The sequence below is a fragment of the Tauraco erythrolophus genome, chromosome 23 (assembly GCF_009769465.1).
Source record: "Tauraco erythrolophus isolate bTauEry1 chromosome 23, bTauEry1.pri, whole genome shotgun sequence".
Taxonomy (NCBI): Eukaryota; Metazoa; Chordata; class Aves; order Musophagiformes; family Musophagidae; genus Tauraco; species Tauraco erythrolophus.
The window spans coordinates 3096621-3117874 of NC_141487.1; the positions used below are offsets into that span (position 1 = coordinate 3096621).

General features: G+C 37.6%; 1 protein-coding gene across 1 annotated transcript in view; it reads right to left on the reverse strand.

Moving 5' to 3' along the window:
* Positions 1-8922, reverse strand: part of PRDM2 (PR/SET domain 2) — a 62192-nt gene extending 53270 nt beyond the window's left edge. The window contains exons 1-2 of the mRNA XM_086625587.1: positions 8908-8922; positions 134-251 (exon numbers count right to left, since the gene is read on the reverse strand). Of these exons, the coding sequence (XP_086481713.1) occupies positions 134-251; positions 8908-8916 (127 nt within the window). The 5' untranslated portion in view covers positions 8917-8922. The remainder of the gene's footprint in view (positions 1-133; positions 252-8907) is intronic.
* Positions 8923-21254: the final 12332 nt, after the last annotated feature.

The window sequence follows — 21254 nt, forward strand, 5'->3', positions numbered from 1 at the left end:
GAAATGACTTCAGATAAACACACGAGATACCATCTCTACCCAGCACAGGAGGGCACCAAACTTCCACAGCAACTGTAATTTACATGAGCTAGTGCAAAAATCTTCATTCTCTTTTCACAGTTGTAGCACTCACCAAGCCGTGTCTTGTCAACAGCAGATGGGAAGAGCCTCACATCCTCAGGAAGCCCCCTAAGCACATGCTCAGGTACATCATCTAAGGTCTCCACAGCGACAGTAGATTCAGTTGTGTTCTATAAGTCAAAAAGCCAGAAGGGCCACGACCATTAACAGATAAAAAGAACAGCACAACAGATGATCAGCTCATACAAAAACTCCTGACTTGAAATTTAAGTAAAATTTCTGAAGTGCTATTTCAACTGGGGTTCCCTCCATGAGCGTGCTAATGTAGAAGTATCTTTTTATCAAAACATTCAAGCTTTCACTGTTATTTTAATTACATTTGTGTATGTTTTAATGCAGAGTTCTAAGACCCCATTAGAGATAGACATAAAATACTGGTAACTAAAGTTGCTGTAAATATTCTTTTGCTTTAGTTAATGTATGTGTTTTGATTACAAGCAGTACACAGCAAGTAAATCTAACAAAGGGTTTTCATGTTTCTGTTAGGCCATTTGCTACTTCATTCATTTTCCTTGACCTCTCCCTAAAGACAAATTCAAAATTCTCCCTGGAGTTACCTGGAGAATAGACCTAACAGGATTTTATTTTATCTGTCTGAATACGACTTACCTGACAGCACTACTATATTATACCTAAAGAAGAATTAACAGAAACGTACTGTGCTTCTATTCCTTGGAAACCAGCTACATTTTTCATAATATAGTTTTCACATGAGTTCAGGCTTAGTGTTAAACTGCTCATTAATATGATAATCTAAAACTCATCCATGGGACAGTTTTCAGCTGCATGATTTTTACTGATCAGTTATGCCATGAGAAACTGTATTTACCAAGTACATCGGTCAGTAATAGTGCTGTTACATCCTGCGTCATGTTGAGACAACACTCCTTCGTGCCATTTCTGATTAAAGTTCTTCCAAATTTCAGGTGAAATAAAGTTGATCTACCTGCCTAGTCTACTACACTGAAGCTTTCTTCAAAAAAGTATCACATAAGTGTTTATGGAAACAGTCCTAGAGTTTTAGTATCTATGAAATCACTATAAAAATCTCCAGTTCCTTAAACATTCTATTGAAGCATTACAATTCCTCTGATTACATGACATATTTGTAAACAACATGTTTATTTTTAAACTAGACAACTCAGTCAAGTTTTTAAAAAACCCCCATGCATCATGAAAACATACCAGCCCTTATGTAACCTGCCTGGAAAGTCTAACTCAATTAAAAAAGTAAAGGAGGTAGATTAATTTTCCCTTTAAATTACAGACAGCTACAACATTCAGACCTAATATTTTCTGCAAATAAGCCACAAGAAATTGTCATTCTTTTATGTTTCAGCTGTACACCAGATCTTAAATACAATCTCTTCTAGAAAACATTCCTGACTGCTTCTGAAAGACTAGCACATTTAAGAGCAACACAGGATGAATTTAGCAAAAATCCATTAGCTGCGTACTTTTTGAATACTGAATAGTCAGGAAAGAAGTTGTAAGAAGTGTTTCAGGACATAGACATCATTTGTCCAAATTATACTGTTGAAAAATGTTACCAGCAATTAAATTAAGAAGAGGTAAGTGAACTGCCGTGCTAAAATACACTTATTTGATTAAAACAGCATGCAGCAAAACAGCCAGAACACGGGAAGAACAAGCGTTTTTTTCATTTTATTTCATAACCATCCTATCGACAGTTTTTAAAATCCTGGGTTTCCTGCAAAGAATAAATGGTAAAAGCCCCTAAAACAGAGGGATAACGCAAGCTGATTCTGCACTAAAGCATCAGCAACTGCATTCCATTACCTTTTCCTAAAACCTAGACGCTCATCTTCCACAAATTCTGTTTCAAAATGCAGAACAAATGTGGATCAAATAAACCTGCTCGAGCCAGCAAAGCAGTTTCTCCATTACGATCCTCACCAAGTAAGTTTCAAAGGTGAGTAAAATCACATCGGCTTGATGGGATCTACTTCAGATGTGTGGCCCGCAGCTTCTCTTCATTATAATTGACAGCTTTAATGAAAAGGATAACTGGAGAAACATTTATGTTTTATCAACCATCCATTTCATTTTCTGTTGGACTTCACATAAACATCTGTCCATAAAAAGCAATGGTGACCAACAGCAAGAAAAAAAAACACTAACTATTAAAGGCCTACCTATTAATAGAGAAGTAGTAAATTAAATGCTAAAAGTTAACTTCTAAAAATGTTAGTACTTAACATACAATTCTAAGCATTTTCCATTCTATATATTTTTTAAAGAATTCTTTAATTCTTTTAAGTGAAAACTGAGATACATTGCAATTTTCTTGAGTGTTTCATACCATTTGTGTTCATAACGCAAGCTAACTGGTACTTCAGCTCACAGGGACATCTCAACATGTTTCAAAACAAAGGGCAATTCCAGCTCCAGAGCACTCCTGGTCTGAGGGTCCCAACCTGCTCATGCAGCCTTCTATTTCAATCTTGTCAATCATTTCCTAAACGTGCACATAAAAGTTCCAAAAGAAACAACTGTGTGTATGCCACTATGCATAAGGAAAGAATGATGTAAAGCCTCAGCAAACAGGAATAACTTGCCCTGGAACACACAAGTGATGCCTTTGGAAATACAGCACAAAGCTACAATCTCAGCTCCCCACCACACTGAGGATAACTTCACATATATTAGGGACTCTTTATTTCTCCTTTTCAAATTATGACTTCCAGGCATACTCAATCTAATCAGTCCCAAAAAAACAATCTAAAATAGCTTCTGGTATTGCCTTACGTGGAAACGTATCACTTGTGAGAAAGACTAAACAGAAACTCACGGAGAAAACCATACTGAAATTTCTGAGAAGTGCATACAACTCACAAAAATGAAGCGTTCTTCATTTTACCTGTTGAATCGAGGATGTTGCAGTAAACTAACTACTCTAAGAGATCTATGGGAACATGCACTTGGGATACACCATACTCTGCCATAACACAGATATATCCTGTACTAGCCAGTACTGAATGGTAGATGGACACAGACAAGCTACTCTGCATATACTAGAGAATAGTAACGTGCGTAATACCCTTATGGTAAAGTAGCTGACACGATGAAGCTTGTATTTTAATATACTTCCCAGAGCTACTACTGGGTCTGCTGCTGTCTTTCTACTGCTCTATTTACAACACCATTCATTTCACTCCAAAGATCAACATTAAAGTATCTGCATATCAAGTTTACTGCTCTGCAACAAATAGAATAAGCTAAAAGCAGCTTTTAGAGAGGATAAAGCATTTTAAATACTGTCATAAAAGTTAATATTTCAGTATCGTAAATGTTAATCCTAATTCCTAAATAAATCAACAGCTTGGAATCCTTAGCCAGCAGGTCATCATACGAAAGGTTTTAAGGTATTTCTACATTAAAGTTTGAAAGGTGGTAGAAAGCTAATAAATGATTTATGAATGTCTAGTAAGTGATTAGTTCCATTCTAAGGAGCCTTCAAGGTTCAATAGACTGCTTATAATATTACTCATACTATTATTTGTTTAACACAACAGTAAATGCTACTCACCCTTGTCATTAAACAAGTAGGTCTTTGTTACTTAATTATAATAAACAAAACACTATTCCTGGTAAAAATGATCAGAATGTCAAAGTTACAAGCATGCACAGTCTCCCATAAAATCTGTCCACATTACGAAAGAATTGTGCTTGGTGAGAACTAGGCATATGTTGAACCACGTGCAACAGCCCTAAAAAACGTACCTGCCCTCTGACAACGAACTTTGATCATTCTGGTCAGGAACAAATACTGGTGGTGATGGCAACAACCACTCCAGTATGAAGGAACCTGCAGTTAAGCTCTGAACAAGTTTTAGGAGGTATTAAACTGAGAAATAACAACTTGGACAACACCGCAGCCCAAGTAAACCCTGACTTTCTGGAAATTTTTCTCTCTTTTACACATAACAATAAAGAAGAGATATGATAAGAGTTTTCATAGCTTCTGAGTAAGACAGAGTATTTTCCATTGAGCCTTTATGAAATATGTTATGCAGAAAATTTACTGGAAAAATATTTTAAAATGCATCTCTATATACTATCAAATTTAATGGTTTTATCTCTAAAGCAAAACAGGTAAAAGTTTCTCAGTCTTTTCTAAGCACACACTCTTCGTGAGGGTGCTGAGTATGGCAATTATTGCCTACTTTTATGAATGTGACCTGCTGAGTTAAGTTAGAAGAACATAAAACTGGAGTCATAGCAAGGTTATTCTGTTGCTGCCTTGGTAAGCCCTAACAGCTGCACAGACACATCCTAGAGAGCTATTTGTAGGGGAGAAAGACCTCCAAATTGGAAACCATGGAAGGAACAGAATGCCAGAAATCCCTTTCCATCTAAGAGAGTGAAGACACCAGGGAGGAAAAAAAAGAAATCCTTACTCTTTAGTTATAATAGCTCGACTCCATTCAAAGGCAAAATTCAATCCCACTTCCAACAATCCAAAAGGAAAAATGGTGACAAAAGAAGTCTGATTTTCAGACACCTGTTAGGCTTGAACACAAGAAGTGATGGCTCATCAGATGAGAAAGCAGCACGCGCTTCTCGGCGTATTACACACAAATCTGACTACCTTTCCAGCACATTACCTCATTATTGCAATAGGGGAGAACCAAGCCTGGTTTTCACAGCGGTTTTTAGCAAATTATATCTAGTTAAGGGGAACTACAGAGGGTGAACGAGACAGCTACCAGAATGATGCACTTTAAGTTTCAAGCTAACAAAAGTGAGGTGGTTTTTTGGTTGGGTTTCATTTTGGGGTTTGGTTTGTTTGGGGGGTTTTGGTTTTCTTTTTTTTTTTTTTAACAATCATAGCTACATCAGCAGTTAAAAATCTCAAGCCTGCAAATAAATTTTAACCTACCAAAACTTTTAAAATCAGGCTCAACGGATTTAGATAGAAGTGTACAGCACTGTGGCACATCCTCTGATGTGTCTGGCGTATTTCTTAATAGTCATACCTCCTTTTAGCCCTAAACATCCCAAAACTGTTCCATCGTTTAAGGATTTTATTTGTATGCAGTAATATACAATTAGAACTTTCTTTTGCATCTACCTATATAAATCTAAGATTAGCAGCTACGTTCAGAGAACACAGTACTCAGACTCATTCCAGACCTGTCATATTAATGGACTTCCCAGGCACCAGAAAATTGGATATGGCCTAGTACACAACAATACACTTCACACCTCAAACGAATGGTAATAAGTAACCAAATACTATAAAGCCAAATAAACAACAATTTCGTTCAGTCAAATCAGTGCAATTTCAGTGCAAATTTTATTTGCAATTTAAATGTAGCTACTTAAAACATTTCTCAGATCACAACTTGTCCCCAAGGAATGTCTGTCTACCAGATGAAGAAATACTATTATTTCAATCACTTTTCTACCAACACTTAAAAATCAGATTTAAATTGATTTTTCTGTTTAAAAAATTCACCTCTTGATAAGGATGGGGCACAGGTGCATGTCCTACAGCCAACTTTTGCATTTAACTGAAGACCTAATATGGTATTTTTCACTCACTCCAAGACTGCAATTTTGAATACAAAAGCACTTGAAGCTTATTACACTTTTAAGCTTCTTACTCTGAAGTTAATCAGAAATATTACACTGCTAGCATTTAAATTAGCAGGGGTGAAGTGATTTAAGAACAGTGCAAAAAAATCATTTGAGGGCTGATGGGGTGCCTTATCTGAAACTATCTTTTCTTGTTTGCATCGAATTCAGAGTCCAATCACTTTGACAGTAGCTTTCAACACACTGATGGAGCAATTTTTCACACCACTTTCGATATAATTGTACCTATGGACCAACCACAAATTGGACTATAATGTCATAAGCATTATCAAGCAGAGTAGAAACAGTACCTGCAATAAGATGTTTACAGATGATCAGAGCAGAAAGGAAAAAAAACATCCTGAACCATGCAATGAATGACAAACATTCAGTCGGTGTCATATTTTGGTGGAAAAAGGATTAAAAGAAATGAAAAGATCAATAGAAGGATGCCATTGAAGAGCAAGGACAAGGCAGAGAAGTTAGAAGAGGTAGTTGTGAAAAGGAGATGAAGTGACTAAGGAAGCCAGCTAGCACAAGAAAGGTACATCAGAAGCAGAAAGGTCTCTGCTTGTCCAAGAACTGTATCTGGCCACTCTGCTATGCAACAATTTCACTGTGTGTGCTTGAAAATCAAAGATGTATCAGAAATATTTGAAATAAACACTGAAAAATTCGGAGGGAATGGGGAGAGGGAGTTTTAGTACAAGCACAGGTGTAATTTGTTAATGTACTTCACTATTTATGTTAATGCCTTCACTATTTTTGAAGTAACTGCCCATGCAATTTTCCAGGTAGCACACGAGCTTCTTCCTACTCTATCTCAATGCAGTCTGAGATGCAGTAAATGCCACCAAACAAAACCTCACTCCTGCTTGGGTTTTTTTAAATAAATTATTCAACATATTCCAATGAAGCAGTTTACATATTAAAGGCAGACTCTTTTTAAAACAGAAAAACAGATAGAGAATGCATACTGTCTACCCTGAGACCACAATCTTCCAAGAAACCCAAAAATACCAGTTCCAACAACAGCTGCCTTTTTTTTTTTAAGCCTTCTTCTCCTTATTACAAGAAGGAAATATCAAGTTATTTATGAAAAGGTTTTCCTTCACTACTTCAAGAGTTCTGTGGGATAAACAACAAAACTAGCAGTCTTTTCATAAAAACCAAACTAACAGTAGCCCAATTAGTTTCAGGGTCACTTAAGTCACACCAGAAGCAGAGATATGCAGAATGAAAGAAATACACAAACAGAACACTTGAAAGATGTTTGGCATCAGGCAAAAACATTTCTTATACAGACCTGGCACTACAACTTGTCAACAGTGAATGAAATGACAAGGGCACTGCAAGAAAAAACACCACAGGGTTGATGCTAAATACACACTTAATACGAATGGGAATTGAACAATAAAAAGCCACGTGAGCTTTGGAAACTGAATGTGAAAGCCAGACACAGCAAGGAGGACACTAAGCTATTGTAGCTACTCCCAGAGGCAGGGGCATCCCATGGTTTAGTTGTAAGATGACATACATCACACTGCACGGGCAGTATTAGCAGTAGCAATAAAGAAGATGAAGACTTTGTTTTCATATAGCACAGAAATCTTAATTCTAGAAGGAGATCGGGGAGGGACACGACAAGAGGCAGGACACGAGGGGACACGGACACACAGATGGGAAGGAAGCAGTCAATGACAACAATTAAAGATTAGGATCTACCACTTTCAGAGTTTTAGCAGAATCCAAAGCTTACCAGAACGACTAAGAAACCAGAATTATTACTCAAGCAGACAGAGCAATAGGCTGTTGGCTTTCGAGTGCATTCAAAGCAAACCTTACAGGTGAAAATTTCAAGTCTCAACAGAAATAAATTGTGAAGCAACAGTTAACCTGGCTGCCCCAAACTAGACTACTAATGCTTCAAAGTGTTCTAATGCAAATGTTATTTGTATTATAAATATGATACTTTATATTTGTGTATAGATATAATACAAATACATTTTTTACAATACATTTTTCAAGGCTCTGATAGAGATTATATTTTGGTTTTCACTTTTTAAATATGCACATATATATCAAAGATCTTTCACTTTAAATCAGAGGAAAAAGCAACAGGAAACATCCCACCAACCTACTTCACACAGTAATTACTTGTATTATGCATATACTTCTAAAACTTTAGTGAGATCACACTTCAGCAAAGTGCTAATTGTATTCAATGCTGCTGATGATCAAATAAGTGCATAAATGGCAATAAAAGCACTTATTAGATACAGGCATCAATAAAAAAGTATAGAAAGCATTTTACATTACCGTGTACTGTGGCTGTTTCTGGCTAAAAAAGCTTCTGTTCATAGCCAACTTTTTTAGTAAATTAAAAACAGCATTCCTTCAGTGTAATATCCCATGCTCACATTCCCACACCAGAGTGACTTCATAAAATAATCCAGAGAGAGAAGTACTTACAAGAAAAATTTAAGGCAACATATACTTCTTCTATAAGTATCTTTAAGTAATACCATTTTGCATGATAGACGAACAGATGTGTAATTCCCACTTGGATAGGCAAATGCAAAATAAATTCGTGTACACTTGGCACTGATTGAAACACCACCCTCCAGTCAGGATGTTCTTGCATCCATATAGTAGAGTGCTGCATCACAAAAGAAACGTGCTTTCCCAGCCTTTTCACTTGATTCTAGGAGAAATGCTTACGGTTCCAGAAAAGTGTGAAACTTCCTAATCAATCAATTTCTGTGACAGATTGTTCACTGCACATTTCAAATGGTAACGTGGTTAAAAAAAAAAAAAGAGAGAGAAAAATGGAAGCCTTCAATTTTCAAGCCCCTTTTATAAGGAGCTGAATTATTACCAAAAGCCTCAGAATGAAATAGATTTTTCTGGAGACGTGTTCTTCTAAGAGGTGCCAGCAGTAATAAATTACATGCTGCTAAAGGGAATTCACGCACAAAAAACTTAAATCCATGAAATGAAATAAACCTCACAAGCATACAGGTTGTGGAAAGCAGGATTATGAAATTGAATGACACTGATGCTTTTAAGGAACATTTCTTTTTTAGTGGATGATTTACTTTTCTTATTAATAATTAACTGTTCTAACATCTAAGTATTTTGATAAAGTCTTACATTTATACTCACCTGATTCATTTTGAATTCCTGTTGTGTTCTGAAAAGATACACACAACAAAGAAACTCCTTTGATTACATGAGCCCTAAAAAGAAAAACAGACAATTGTAACACGTACCTACCTACAAATTTACATTGAATTGAAAGTACACACAGACCTGTCGTTTCTCTTCCTAAAGCATTTGTCTCAAAGGAGCATATTGCTTTACCAAAAAATCTGCTCCAAGCTATAGTTTTGTTGTTCAAATGTACATGAATAATCTCAAGATTGGCTATCTATAGTTAATCTTTCTCCCAGTTTTAACTGATGATGCAACAGAAACGTGTTCAAGTAGGACTGTTTCATTTGCTTTTAAAAACAAGTTAGCTTGTTCAAGAAGGGGAGTACTTTTGAGAACTTCAGGAGTCAGATCTCTTTAGAATTTAGCATCAAAGCATTATGAGAGACCTTGAGTGGTTTTCAAATGAAAAAAAATGCATTAATTTGATTCACCGCTCTCCCTTACTAGAAACAGGAAATTCTTCCATAGAATAGGGCTTTTTATTAAGCTATTTTATTACACTAACGCATTTGGCGTTCTTGTTGAACAGAAGCCTGAGATTTCAAAAGGTTTCTAACAAAAATTCCTTGTTCAGGTAGGCATCACGTTCGGAAACTCATGACTTAAGACAAAACTAATCAGAACAATGCCGTATCTAAGAGTTTAGCACATCAACTCGCCCTTCTTTTTTAAAAAAAATACATACAAAAAAGCATGACTGCAAGTTAGGCTGGAAACACTATCCTTCTTGGCATCATACAGAATTTTCAATAAACGAACAATATCCTTTTTTGGAAGTTAACTGGTACCTAATCACTTAAAGCACTTTATTCAAGTACTGCTATTTCTTCCCTGTCTTTAGTTTCCTTATTATACCAATGATTAACTGATTTTTTTTTACTAAGTACTTTGTATAAATATTAACATTTAATTTAAAATACATTCAAGTAAGATATACTTCAAATAAATTTCATACAATCCCTCACATCTTTGCACTGTAACAATTCTTAATGCTGCATAACAGTGAAAATACTGTCAAGTGTCATACAAATGTTGCGCTGCTTAAGAAATTCATAAGAAAAGGAAAAACTTTCTTGAAAATGGTATTTCTGTTGTATCTTGCTCTTCCAGGATTACCTCCTTTTGTCCTGATAGTTCCATACTACATGAGCATTTAGACAGAGAGTTGAAGCATCTGTATTTCAGTTCCAGTTCTGCTACTGGTCCTGTGGGATTTACAGTTTGCCAGCAAAGACCAGTTATGGGTCAAGGAGTTCCATCTGAACAGCTTTCAAGCATCCAAAGAAAAGCATCCTTTTTGGAATGCACTGTTACAACTTTCTAACTTATTTCAGTACATCTGTCAAATAGAAATCAATCCCTAGGAATGATACATCCCAAGCATTTGATTTTTTAAAATTTTCTCTAACTCTGACAGCGAACACAGCCAACACCAAGAAACTACTGAACAAGTAGGGAACACTCCACAGGTTTCATGGCTAGTTACAGTCACTCCTGAGATCGTTAAATCTTGCCATGACAATAACGTCCCTTTGGATCTACGTTTCTCACACATTAGCACACAGTTGTTTCTCACGTGTCTTCCCCATAACCTTTCCTTCCCCATAACCTTTCCTTCCCCATAACCTTTCCTTCCCCAGCTTTGTATCTTCACTCATTTTCCCTCCTGACAAATGCAATTTCTACCGCAGACATTTTTACACAAATGCTTCAGGCAAATGGTTCCTGAAATGCGATCCATAGACTGGCTGTCATCTGCTGAAAGTCGCCTTAGCACATGGAAATGCTGATTAAAGAAAATGTAAAAATTGGGAGTCAGTATAAACTCCTGTACTTGAGACGAGGTCTGAATAACAGAAAAATCCAGTGGTCTTATTCATTCTTCACTGAGACAATACCCACACAATGTCCATTTACAAATTAAATATTTTGGATAGCAAGAGAGGCATCAAAACATTTCCTAGTGTGAAAAACAATTTATTTTTAGTAACAAATGTCTTGTTTTTCTATACTTGGCTACAAAACAAAAAACGATTACTCACATGAAGACAACAAAAACAAGAACTTTTTATTGACATGATTTTAGAGCACAGCCTGACGAGCTACTACGGCTGTAGCGTACAAGTTTAAGCAGTTATCGACTCCAGCTGCCTGCTTCTACCTTTTCGCCTCCCTCTCACTGAAGATGATCAGTGACAAGGGCTTAAATGTTCACATAACCATTTTCTATCACGGTCCTGCAAAGTGATTTAGAAAACCCCCTGTACTAAGTGCACATACGTTCCACTGCAGTAAATGACAGTTTCAACACCGAATAAATGAGGAAGGCATTTAACCCAGAACCCTACATACGGAAAGCCAATCAGGATTTAAAGCACTCTTACAGAAGCAAACATTCAATACCATCACTTCTCAGCCACTAAATGTAAAGAATTTGAGAGACAACAAGTAAATATTAATTAAGCGATGGGTGGAAGGGGCCAATGCTAAAGGAAAGTCTGGTCAAGCCAAACATTTCCTCTTAGCTGAGTTTCCTTACCCAAGTTGTTAAATAAACTCATAAAAAACTTTGAAAAGCAGTCAAAAATTTTTTTCTTTTTGATTAATGTGAGCAGTAAAAAGATACTTTTCTTGTATTCCATCTGCTAATTCAAAAATATTTTGCTCAGAATTAATACTGTTTTCAAATAATTTTCAAAACAAAAAAATAACCCCAGTATTTTTACAAATTGCTTATTCAGCTTTCATAGCACTGGTTATATCCAAACCTCTCAATAGTACTTCTTTGGAGAAGATGACAAATCTTAATATACTGATGTATTTAAACATCCACATAAGACAGCTGAGGTAGATTCTGAACAGACTGTGCTACTACTCATCAGCTACAAGTTACCAAAGGAACCAGTTGACCATAAAATACAATTAGAGTAGAAATTAAGCTACAGTAAGCCAAAAGCTTTGACAAGTATTTATAAAGTTATTAACTTAAAACACACACTTCATCTTAAAATTTTATACCTGCCGTTCTGATCTATGAGCTCTCTAACTGACAAAATGCCTGAAAATATTTCCCCACCTTTTCCTTCCTCCATGTTACCTGTTTTGTTAACCATGAACTCAACTATGTGGAAAGAAAGATTAATTGCACTGGAAAAAAAAAAAATTACGACTACATACAGACTTAGGTACAGTCACTAGTTTTGTTTCTACCTAAACAAAACATGACATAAGAACAGAAGACAAAGGATCTGTAACACTAAATTTGGGGGTTAACTTCTAGCACACAAAGTTCAGTAAAAACAAGAAAACACAAAACAAATTCTACAACTGCTGCACAAATATTAGCTCCCCATATGATCAAAGACTACCAAGAACATATTTACTCTTGTCACTGCAGGCAGAAAGCAGCTTTCACTTCATACGCTATTGACTTTTTAGCTACACATACAGTCAAGTCCAATGCAGGATTTTCCAGGAAAGCCCCAAAGAAAATGATACTGGTCTGAGCAGTCATCAGGGAAATTGCGAAATAATGCATTTAAAGAAGCAATGATGGCCACATTACATCAGTTTTAAAGTCAGCAATAGTCTATGACTGTGTTAGTACTTTGAAAAAGTCACGTCAGCAGCTCTATCAACTGCAGGTAACAACTATTTCGATTCAACCTTTCCTCCACCTTCAACAGCACCATATACCCACGTCTACCAGTCGAAGACCTGAATACTGTTCATAATGTCTACCACAGTAAACCTTGAAGATTCACTGAAGTCTTTAAGAAAAGATAAAGATTCTATGCCAAAAAACAAAGCACACTCACCACTAAGCTGATTTTTTTAAATTAGCTTCCAGAAAACCTTGTCAAGTCATATTTATTTCAAACCACTACCGACAACTGTATCTCATGAGCACAAAAATACTATGCACTTTCTCAAAACATTAAAGCATCTGGGAAGCAAACACAGAGAAAGAAGATCTACTGCATCCTGTAAGAGTTTCTGAAAAGTGTATTTAGAAGGGCCCATTGTTAGGCAACAAATTATACTTATTTAGGGAAGAATATATGAGGCATTTGTACAGGAAACACTGTGGTCACTCTAAAACTAAATACTTGAAAGAAAAAACATTTTGACCTTGTTTCTGAATTCTACGCTTAAGAATTTGAAATATTCCCTTACAAAAAAATATAAGTTACCAGGAATGAAGTTTGCAAACAAGAGCAAGTAATTTTATACAAAACCAACATTACAGATTGTCTTTTTCAAACTAAATCAGATGGTACTTCGAGTAAGCACTCCTAGGTTACACTAAACAGTCTACCTTCTGATTTTATGAGCCATATTTATCATTTCTGTATGTGGTTTTAAAAAAAAAAAAAATCCCAGAATCAGAAAGCACTTTGAAAGAGAATGTTGCTTCTGATTCAGAGAAAGGAAAAACCAGGCAGAAGAGAATCAATCCTATTTTGGAAGCTGAAAATGGGACATGCATTACATCACTGCTTGGGTAAAAACATGTCCATTACAGAACCAGGAACAAAACCTGAAAGTCTCAACACTCTGCTTTTCCGATGACCAGGGGTTCAGGCTGGCACACCGCAGGGCTTCGGGAATCATCTTTTTCTTTTAGCTTTTAGTTGCAGCACATGATTTTTAACTATGTTTTTTTTAACAGCAGGACATTTTTTCAATTCAATATGGAAAACACCCTAATCCACAAATTTTCAATGTATTAAGTGAAAAAAAGTTTGCCAAAAAAAAATTTAAGTTCATGTTAACTCTGAAAGATTAAAATATGTACTAGATATCTATGGGCACTTAATTGCAAAGACATTTTCAATTACTCAAGACTGCCAGAATAAGAATGGAGAAAAAAAAATGGGCAAACAATGATCTTCTGAAAACTAAAACCTCCTACCTATTGTCCACGAAGACAAAACGTTTTGCTTACTGCCATGTAACCAAATAAACTGTTATACCTTAGAAAGATTTATTCAGATAACTGTGTCAAGGAATCGCCAACATGAAAGTAAAATCTGAGTTTATTAATTAAATTAATTAAACAGCAACTAGTCAAGAGAAGCAACAGAAAATAACACGCCTCTAACAACTGCAAATATACAGAAACACCATTCCAATCTTCAGACGTAAGTACATCTTTTAATTCTACTTGCAAAGACAGTAAATGCAAATGAAAATTTTCTCAGACAAGTACATTGCTGATTTACTGCTATGTGAAAAAGTCCATTTCAATCATTTATTTTTACAGTACAGGACTCAGTCTCCCACTTTTGTCTACAGGCATGTTTTATACAAAGGCAGAGAAGAAATCTTTTTCAGCTAAGAAAACAATCAGAGAAAAACCATATTGGTAAAAGCAATTATTTAATTGGAGGGAAGGCGTAAAGTATCAGGATCATACCTGCCCTTTCACATATGAACAAATGCAACAGCAAATATATTGCAGCACTTCACAAAAGTGTGCCAGTGCAGGTAGGTATTCAACACACATGAGCTTATGAACTCCAGCTGTTTATAAATCCCAGACAAAAAATATACAAGCAGCAGTCTCCAGTCTCCACCAGTAAGCAACTGTCTCACTATGACCAAGGTACTGTGCTACTGCTATAAGCCACAGACTAATTTTTTGGGGTTTTTTTGTTTTTTTTTTTTTTTTCTGTTTTAGATCCTCACTCGAAGGTCTTGCAGGCACACTGCAAATAAACTGGACACTAACAATACAGAAATACATTATCATACTGGTCATCTCTAAGTCTCTCTGAACTTCTATTTTCAGCAGTCATCTAGTAAGCAACAATATTCAGAGCTTCTTTTCATATACTACTACTTGTTTAGCCCTAAGGATACAGGCTTTTATGTAAAGCACTGAAACGTGGACATCACTGCATTGGAAGATGGACTTCAAGAAGCATTTTAGTTTTTACAGAAAAAAAAAAAAGTCATTCACTTTGACTTTCTGCTTTACTTCTCTTCCATTTTCAAGCAAATATTCACGTAGAAAAGTGAGTACTTCGACTTCCTTCCCTCATCTTCCACACTACTCTGGAAGAAGGTTGTTCTTCAGATCCCTATACCTACACCAAACAGGCACTGATTCAGGAATCTCCAAACACCATACTCATCATGGCATTTCCATCTAAAATCTATTATCCAAAGTGTCTTTTATTCAACGTTAACTAGAGTTTCCCTAGAAGTGAAACATGGCCTCACTTTTATGCTCTATGCCATGGGCAGACAGGCTGTTGAGACACTTTTGCCCTAGCAAATCTGGGAGCTATAACGCTTTAAAATCAACAGTTACTGCTACATGGTTCTCGTCGCTGTCTCTACAAGTCCAATAGTTCTTTTGTTTCTTAAAAGTCACTCCCCCACCTACCAATGATGCGGTTCTCTACCTGAGAAGTGCCAATGCTACCACTGATTCACCACCACACGTTTCAACATTCGGAAGAGCTGGAGGTCTGTCTCTACCAAGGAAAGCATACCTGAATTCTTAACATGCACATCGTTTTTATTAAAATGTGGCAAGTGTCAAAAGACAACAACATAATAATTACATGCCACGCTGCTGTACATCTCCTGTTCTCCTAATCTACTTAATGTGTCTGAATAAACTGAAAAAGACTTTGCATCCAGATAACATGCCCGAAGTGAAGAGCACAGGCTGGGCATCAGAAACGCAAGCGGTCTTGTTTTCAAAAGCTGTCCACTGTTGATCACTCAAACGTAAAATAACAAAAATATTTATTTTGCCACTAAATGATCAGATAGTGGGTGCCACAACATCTCCCTTTCTTCTTCAACAGCTGAAAACAACTTGAAGTTTTCTTTACCGTTCCAAAATGGAAATTTTCCAGCTTCACCAGTAGAAACTTCACTGAAGACTTCAGCTACTTGCTCATGAGACAGTTATCAGCAGTGCTCCACATGCTGCTCTGCCTTCGAGTATAAAATGTACTTGAAGACACTACTCTGTATCTGTCCAAAACGCCTTACACACAGATCTTCTCTCTCGCACCACAGTACCACTGCACCGCCGGGAAGAAACCTCTGATTTACGTGACACATCCTAGGAAGGGCATTTCCACTGAGGAAGCCAGTTCTGAAATTAATTTCCCCAAGCCCCCTCCTCTCAGCCAGCTCGGCAGCGAGCTTGGAGGCGTGTGACCTGCCAAAACTTTTGGAGACTGTGTGTCACGAACCATGCCAACTGTGACAGTTTCCTCGCGGTGCCAGGCTGGCAGCGGCTCGAGAGCTCTGCCTCACCAGCTGACACCTCCGAGGCAGCGTTTTCAAGGAAAAAAACAAAAAAAACCCACAGCCCAGGGGATGGAGCACCTTCTTCCAAAAGGCCTCTGCCGCCATCCCGCTCCCTCCTCCTCCCCGGGCACCCTCTCTCCGCACGGCTCTCCCGCAGCGCGCAAGTCCCGCGCTCGCTCCTCGCACCTGCAGCCGCTGCCCGCACGCCCCCGCTGCGGCCCCGGCAGCCACCTCCCCCCGGGCCCCCACCGGAGCGGCTCCACCCCCCCGAAGGAGGCTCCTCCGCGGGCCGGGCCGCCGCCGCCGTCCCCTCCTCCCGCGCCGGGCCCCCTCCCAGCCGCGCCCCCGGCCCCGGCGCCGCTGGCTCTGCCCACCGCCCCCACGCCCCGTCCCGCCCTCCGGCGCGGCGGCGCCCGCGGGCAGCGCGGCGGCTCCTCCGCCTCCCTCTCACCTGCGCCGCCGCCGCCGCCCGCGGCCCGGCTTGGAGAGGCGCGGAGCGGCCTCAGCTCTGGCACCATCCGGGCGCCATTTTGTCTCCAGGCTCGGAAGTGACGTTGGGGGGAGGCCAGCGGGCAGGGCCCCCGCCGCGGGACCCCCCTCCGGAGCGGGGCCGCTCCGCCGCCCCCTCTCCGCCGCCCCCGGCTCCCCGCACCCCTCTCACCCCCAGTGTTTCCCCGGGAACTCAGCTCACCCCACCTGCCGCAGCTGGCCTCCGCGCCGCGGCCTCCAGCCACCACCCTCATCCCAGACAATGAGCTGTGGAGAAGAGCAGGTTCTCTTTCCCTATTCCTTTTCTTTTTTGTCTGTTTTTCTTCTTTCCTAGTAACGCAGCTCCGCAAGGGAGGTGGTTTTCTCGCCTCTGACTGAAAACGAAAGAGAAAACCCAGTGACTGAGGGGAAATGATTTGAATAACTGGAGGTGATGGATGGAAACAGCCCCTGCCCCTGGAGAGGCGCGGGCGGTTTCTCCGGCCTCAGTCTTGCAGGCTGAGCCCGTTTCTGCTGCACCTATGTTGTGCTGTCCTGTGTAAGTCAGATTTTTCTCACTGTGATTTCCGAGCAAGTACCTGAGAGGGAAGAAAAAAAACCCCAAACTTACCTCCTGGGAGGTGTTTGTGTTGCAGAGCATGACAGTGTCTCCCTTTCTTTAATTCGAAGAGTGAAATAATCTTACCGCTCACTTGAATTTTGTATCCATAATGCTGTCGAAGAGATAGAATCCTCCTGGGAGGAGTATTTTTTACATGGAAGTGTTAAGAAATTGCCATTTTTCCAGAGGAAACTCCCCTGACTTAAATCCTTAGGAGATGGGAGTCATGAATACAGATTAGAGGTCTAAAATTCAGTAACGTTTTACACTTCTTGGATTATTTTGGTTTCATATTCATTGTGCATGCACATCAAGGAGTAACATTAAGACTGTCAATAAGCCTGGATGCACAAAGTACTCATATAGTAGCAGGACAGAGGAGTCCCATTCCATGAAGCTGGAAGGGTTTCCTCAGCCAGTAGCCAAGCAAATCACCTGGCTACCTGCTCCTATCAAACTAAAGCTTTTTAAAACAGTCCACCATATTTCCAACAAACATAGCTACAAAGATAACCTTTCAAGCATAAGGAAAACGTACACTCAGAAGCCAGAAAATTTGAATGCCTCTGTATTAATGCTTAGCTTTGCCGAGCAACAGAAAAACTGAAAAATAACAGGACACAGTGCTCTTCCCACCTGGATTACTCAGGATATGTTTATATTTTAAAGTGTTACTTAGGATTGAAACCTGTAATTTTAGTAGTAATAAATCCTCATATAAATATGTTTAAACTATGTGAACTTATTAGGCTAAATTAATTCTATTTTAGCTGTATTAACATTTAGTTTTATAAGTAAGCTAGACTGATTACACCTGTGTAAGTTTTGGGGCTATTTTAAGAAAAAACAAGGCTGCCATTTGGCATGTTAGAGCCTTATACCTGTAACAGAGAAGATGAAAACGGAACAAAATACATACTGTATCAGCTAGAGTACAAACCTTTCTACCTTCAAGATTAAGTATAAGCTATCCCAAAAGCATCACGAAAAATGCAAATTGCAATTTTTCTCTATTTAACATATTTATAGTTCCAGAAAACATTTCCAAAAGAGCTCAAAACACATCCCTTTTAAAGAATAAATTAGCCCATTGCCTTCTTACTACTTTAACTTTTTTCCTGTATTTTTCCTGCATTCTAGAGGTATTATTGAGATTGTAAACCAGGCAGGGTAGGTATCAACAAGCTAACCTGAAAACTTACAGTGCTAGCTACAGAACCCTTTTTTTTTTTAGCATTTCCTTTGAACTTATTAATTTAGTTTTGTTTTTATAACTTCATTACTCTAGCATGAATGTTTACTCACTCATTTAAGGCTGAAAGGAATAAAGGCTTCTTATCAAGTACTAATACCACTTCTCTATTCCTTCCTGGTCAAGGCTGTACTGGCCTTTCAGAGGCTTAATTTGAAGACTCACCCTGCTACTGATTGGAGAATGTCACTTTAAAAGTCATGGTGGAAGGCCTTAGTAATTCCAGGCTAAAAGCTAGAGTGTGGAGGTGAGTTTGTTTTCAGTCAGGCTGTTTTGTTTGTTTGGGTTTTTTTTAAGTGGTGTTTGAAGCTTTTTTTTTTTTTCTTAGAGATTTGGGCTTTTTGTATTGATAGAGTAGGAATCTTGTGTGGTTGAGATTATTTTCTTGGCTTACACTTGCTTTAATTGAAGATTTGGAAATTTTTTTTAATATATTTTAGTATTAAATAGTTGTTTAACAGCTTTTTAATGAATGTTTTTTAAACCTTAAATTGTTTCTATTTGTTCAAAAACATAATTTTATTCCTTATTGTGTAGAAATGTAATGCTAAACAGATATGAAATTCTTTCTAACTGTAGTCACTTATAAATGCTACCTAACTTTATGTTGGCTTTAACACTTACTGCTTATTCTATTAACTATTTCTTATTGTACTATTATGTACTATTGTACTATTATTGTACTATTATGTTGTAGGTAAAGAAGAGACTTTTGAAAAGCTGGAGCTCTGGATTACGTAGAAACAGTCTTTTCTCAGGTAGTTTTGTTTTTGTGTGTGTAACTGCTACTAATAACAAGGTTATAGCTGTATGATAACAAAAGCTAATACTTCTAAAAAAACTTCTTGTTAAAGTTCATAGCTTATTAGAAGGTTTATGTTATAAATGTTAAAAGAATTTGGAATACTTAAACAAGCTATACTACTCAAACTTTTTTTTAGTCTGTTAATAAGACTGTAACTGCTATAAGAGTAAGCAAAAGAATCTAAATGTTGAAGAGTTTGCTAATTCCTATGTAAGACAGGATAGGCTTTTAGATTGATTTGCATTTATGGTTTTATCTGTAAACTAAGGAACTCACACCTGTAGATGTTCTAAAGTGTTACTTCGTTATTTTCACTCCATTTTCAGTGTAGAAAACAGTAATATTCTTTTAAAAGCTGTATAAAATGTAACAGTCATAAGCATATTTTGTGTGTGACTGCAAAAAGTGGAAAAAACTTTTCTGCTGCTATCAGTTTATCCATAATGTTGGTAACTACCAGTTGCAATGTTATTATTAGAATGAGCTGTTTGTGGTCCTGGCCTTCCCATAGGTATTCCTAAGCTGTTTGTTCAACTGTGTCAGCTATTTGGTAGTAAATATACTGCTATACCTGTATCCTATTTATTTCCATTCTTATACAAATGGGTGCACAATCTTCTCTAGGCTTGAGATTTGCAATTGTTAGCTTGAAACATCCCTAAGACCTTTCAAAGAATAAAAGGATAGTCAGTGCATTAAAGAAATCATTTCTGACAAAAAAACTTTCTTTTAAACTGTGAGCATCACTGCTGTATCTATAGTAAAAGATTCTCATTTAGTACTGTGTAGTATAGCATTTCTGTTTGTCTTACAGCGGATTCTTCTTTCCAAAATTCAAGATGACAGAAGTAACATGAAGAAAAGATCAAGCATGAAAGAAAAGTGAGAAGAAAAAGGTAGGGTACTTTTGTCTGCTAGAAATATTATCAAAAGCTTTCAAAATACTGTAGTGAGTCTGTCTGTCTACAACCTAGCCCCTTCATCACAATAATGAATTAATAATTAAAGAAAGCACTACAATAAGCCAATTATCAATGCTCTAGATCTCCTTAGGGTATAGATGAGAATGCCTGTGATGAGTGCTAGCTTCTGGGTGTAGTGGTAAGTACCAACCTGACAAAGTTAGTACAAGAACTTCTGCTCTATAGAATAGAATGAACAAATACACAAGGGATGCAGATAAGCCACACTGCAAATATCTAGTCAGTATCTAGGTCAAATACTTGTGAGTCTGTTATAAGGGTATCCTTGAATAATAATATGTTGCATGTGATAATAAATCACTTGGAAAATACACACTTCACTCTTGGAATTGCTTGAAGTAGCCTGAGTGTTGTTGTTGAGTTGTCCAATGCTAATACTCATCTCTTTTGCTGTCACTGGGACTCATTAAACCAAAAGGGGCAATAAAATGGCTTTGTAGAATCCTTGTATTGTTCATGCAGTGACTTGTAATGGATTAAATTCTATGATCATCTTCACAAATTTCTGCTGCCTTTTGAGACACAAGAATAGAGTATGTGATATCAAACTTTTACTTCATCTGTGAAAGCAGACTTCAAGTTTTGGAGAAACTTAAGGCATGATCAGTATTACATATATTGAACTACGTTGATTCCAGTTATTCTACCTTAGAGGCCTTGCTGGTATTTTCCAGTAACCAGTTAAAATTGATCTGTGTCAATTACACCAACAGTGACACAAGGATAAAGATAAAGTCCATTTAAATTTAGGTAAACTTAAATTTATCAACTGACATTGAGTGGTATACATTGTAAATGTGAGTAGATGTTTTAGAACTGCCTCTGTAAACAGTTTCTAACACCACAGGATTGAGTCCAGAAAATGGAGGACCACAAGGTTCTTGGCTG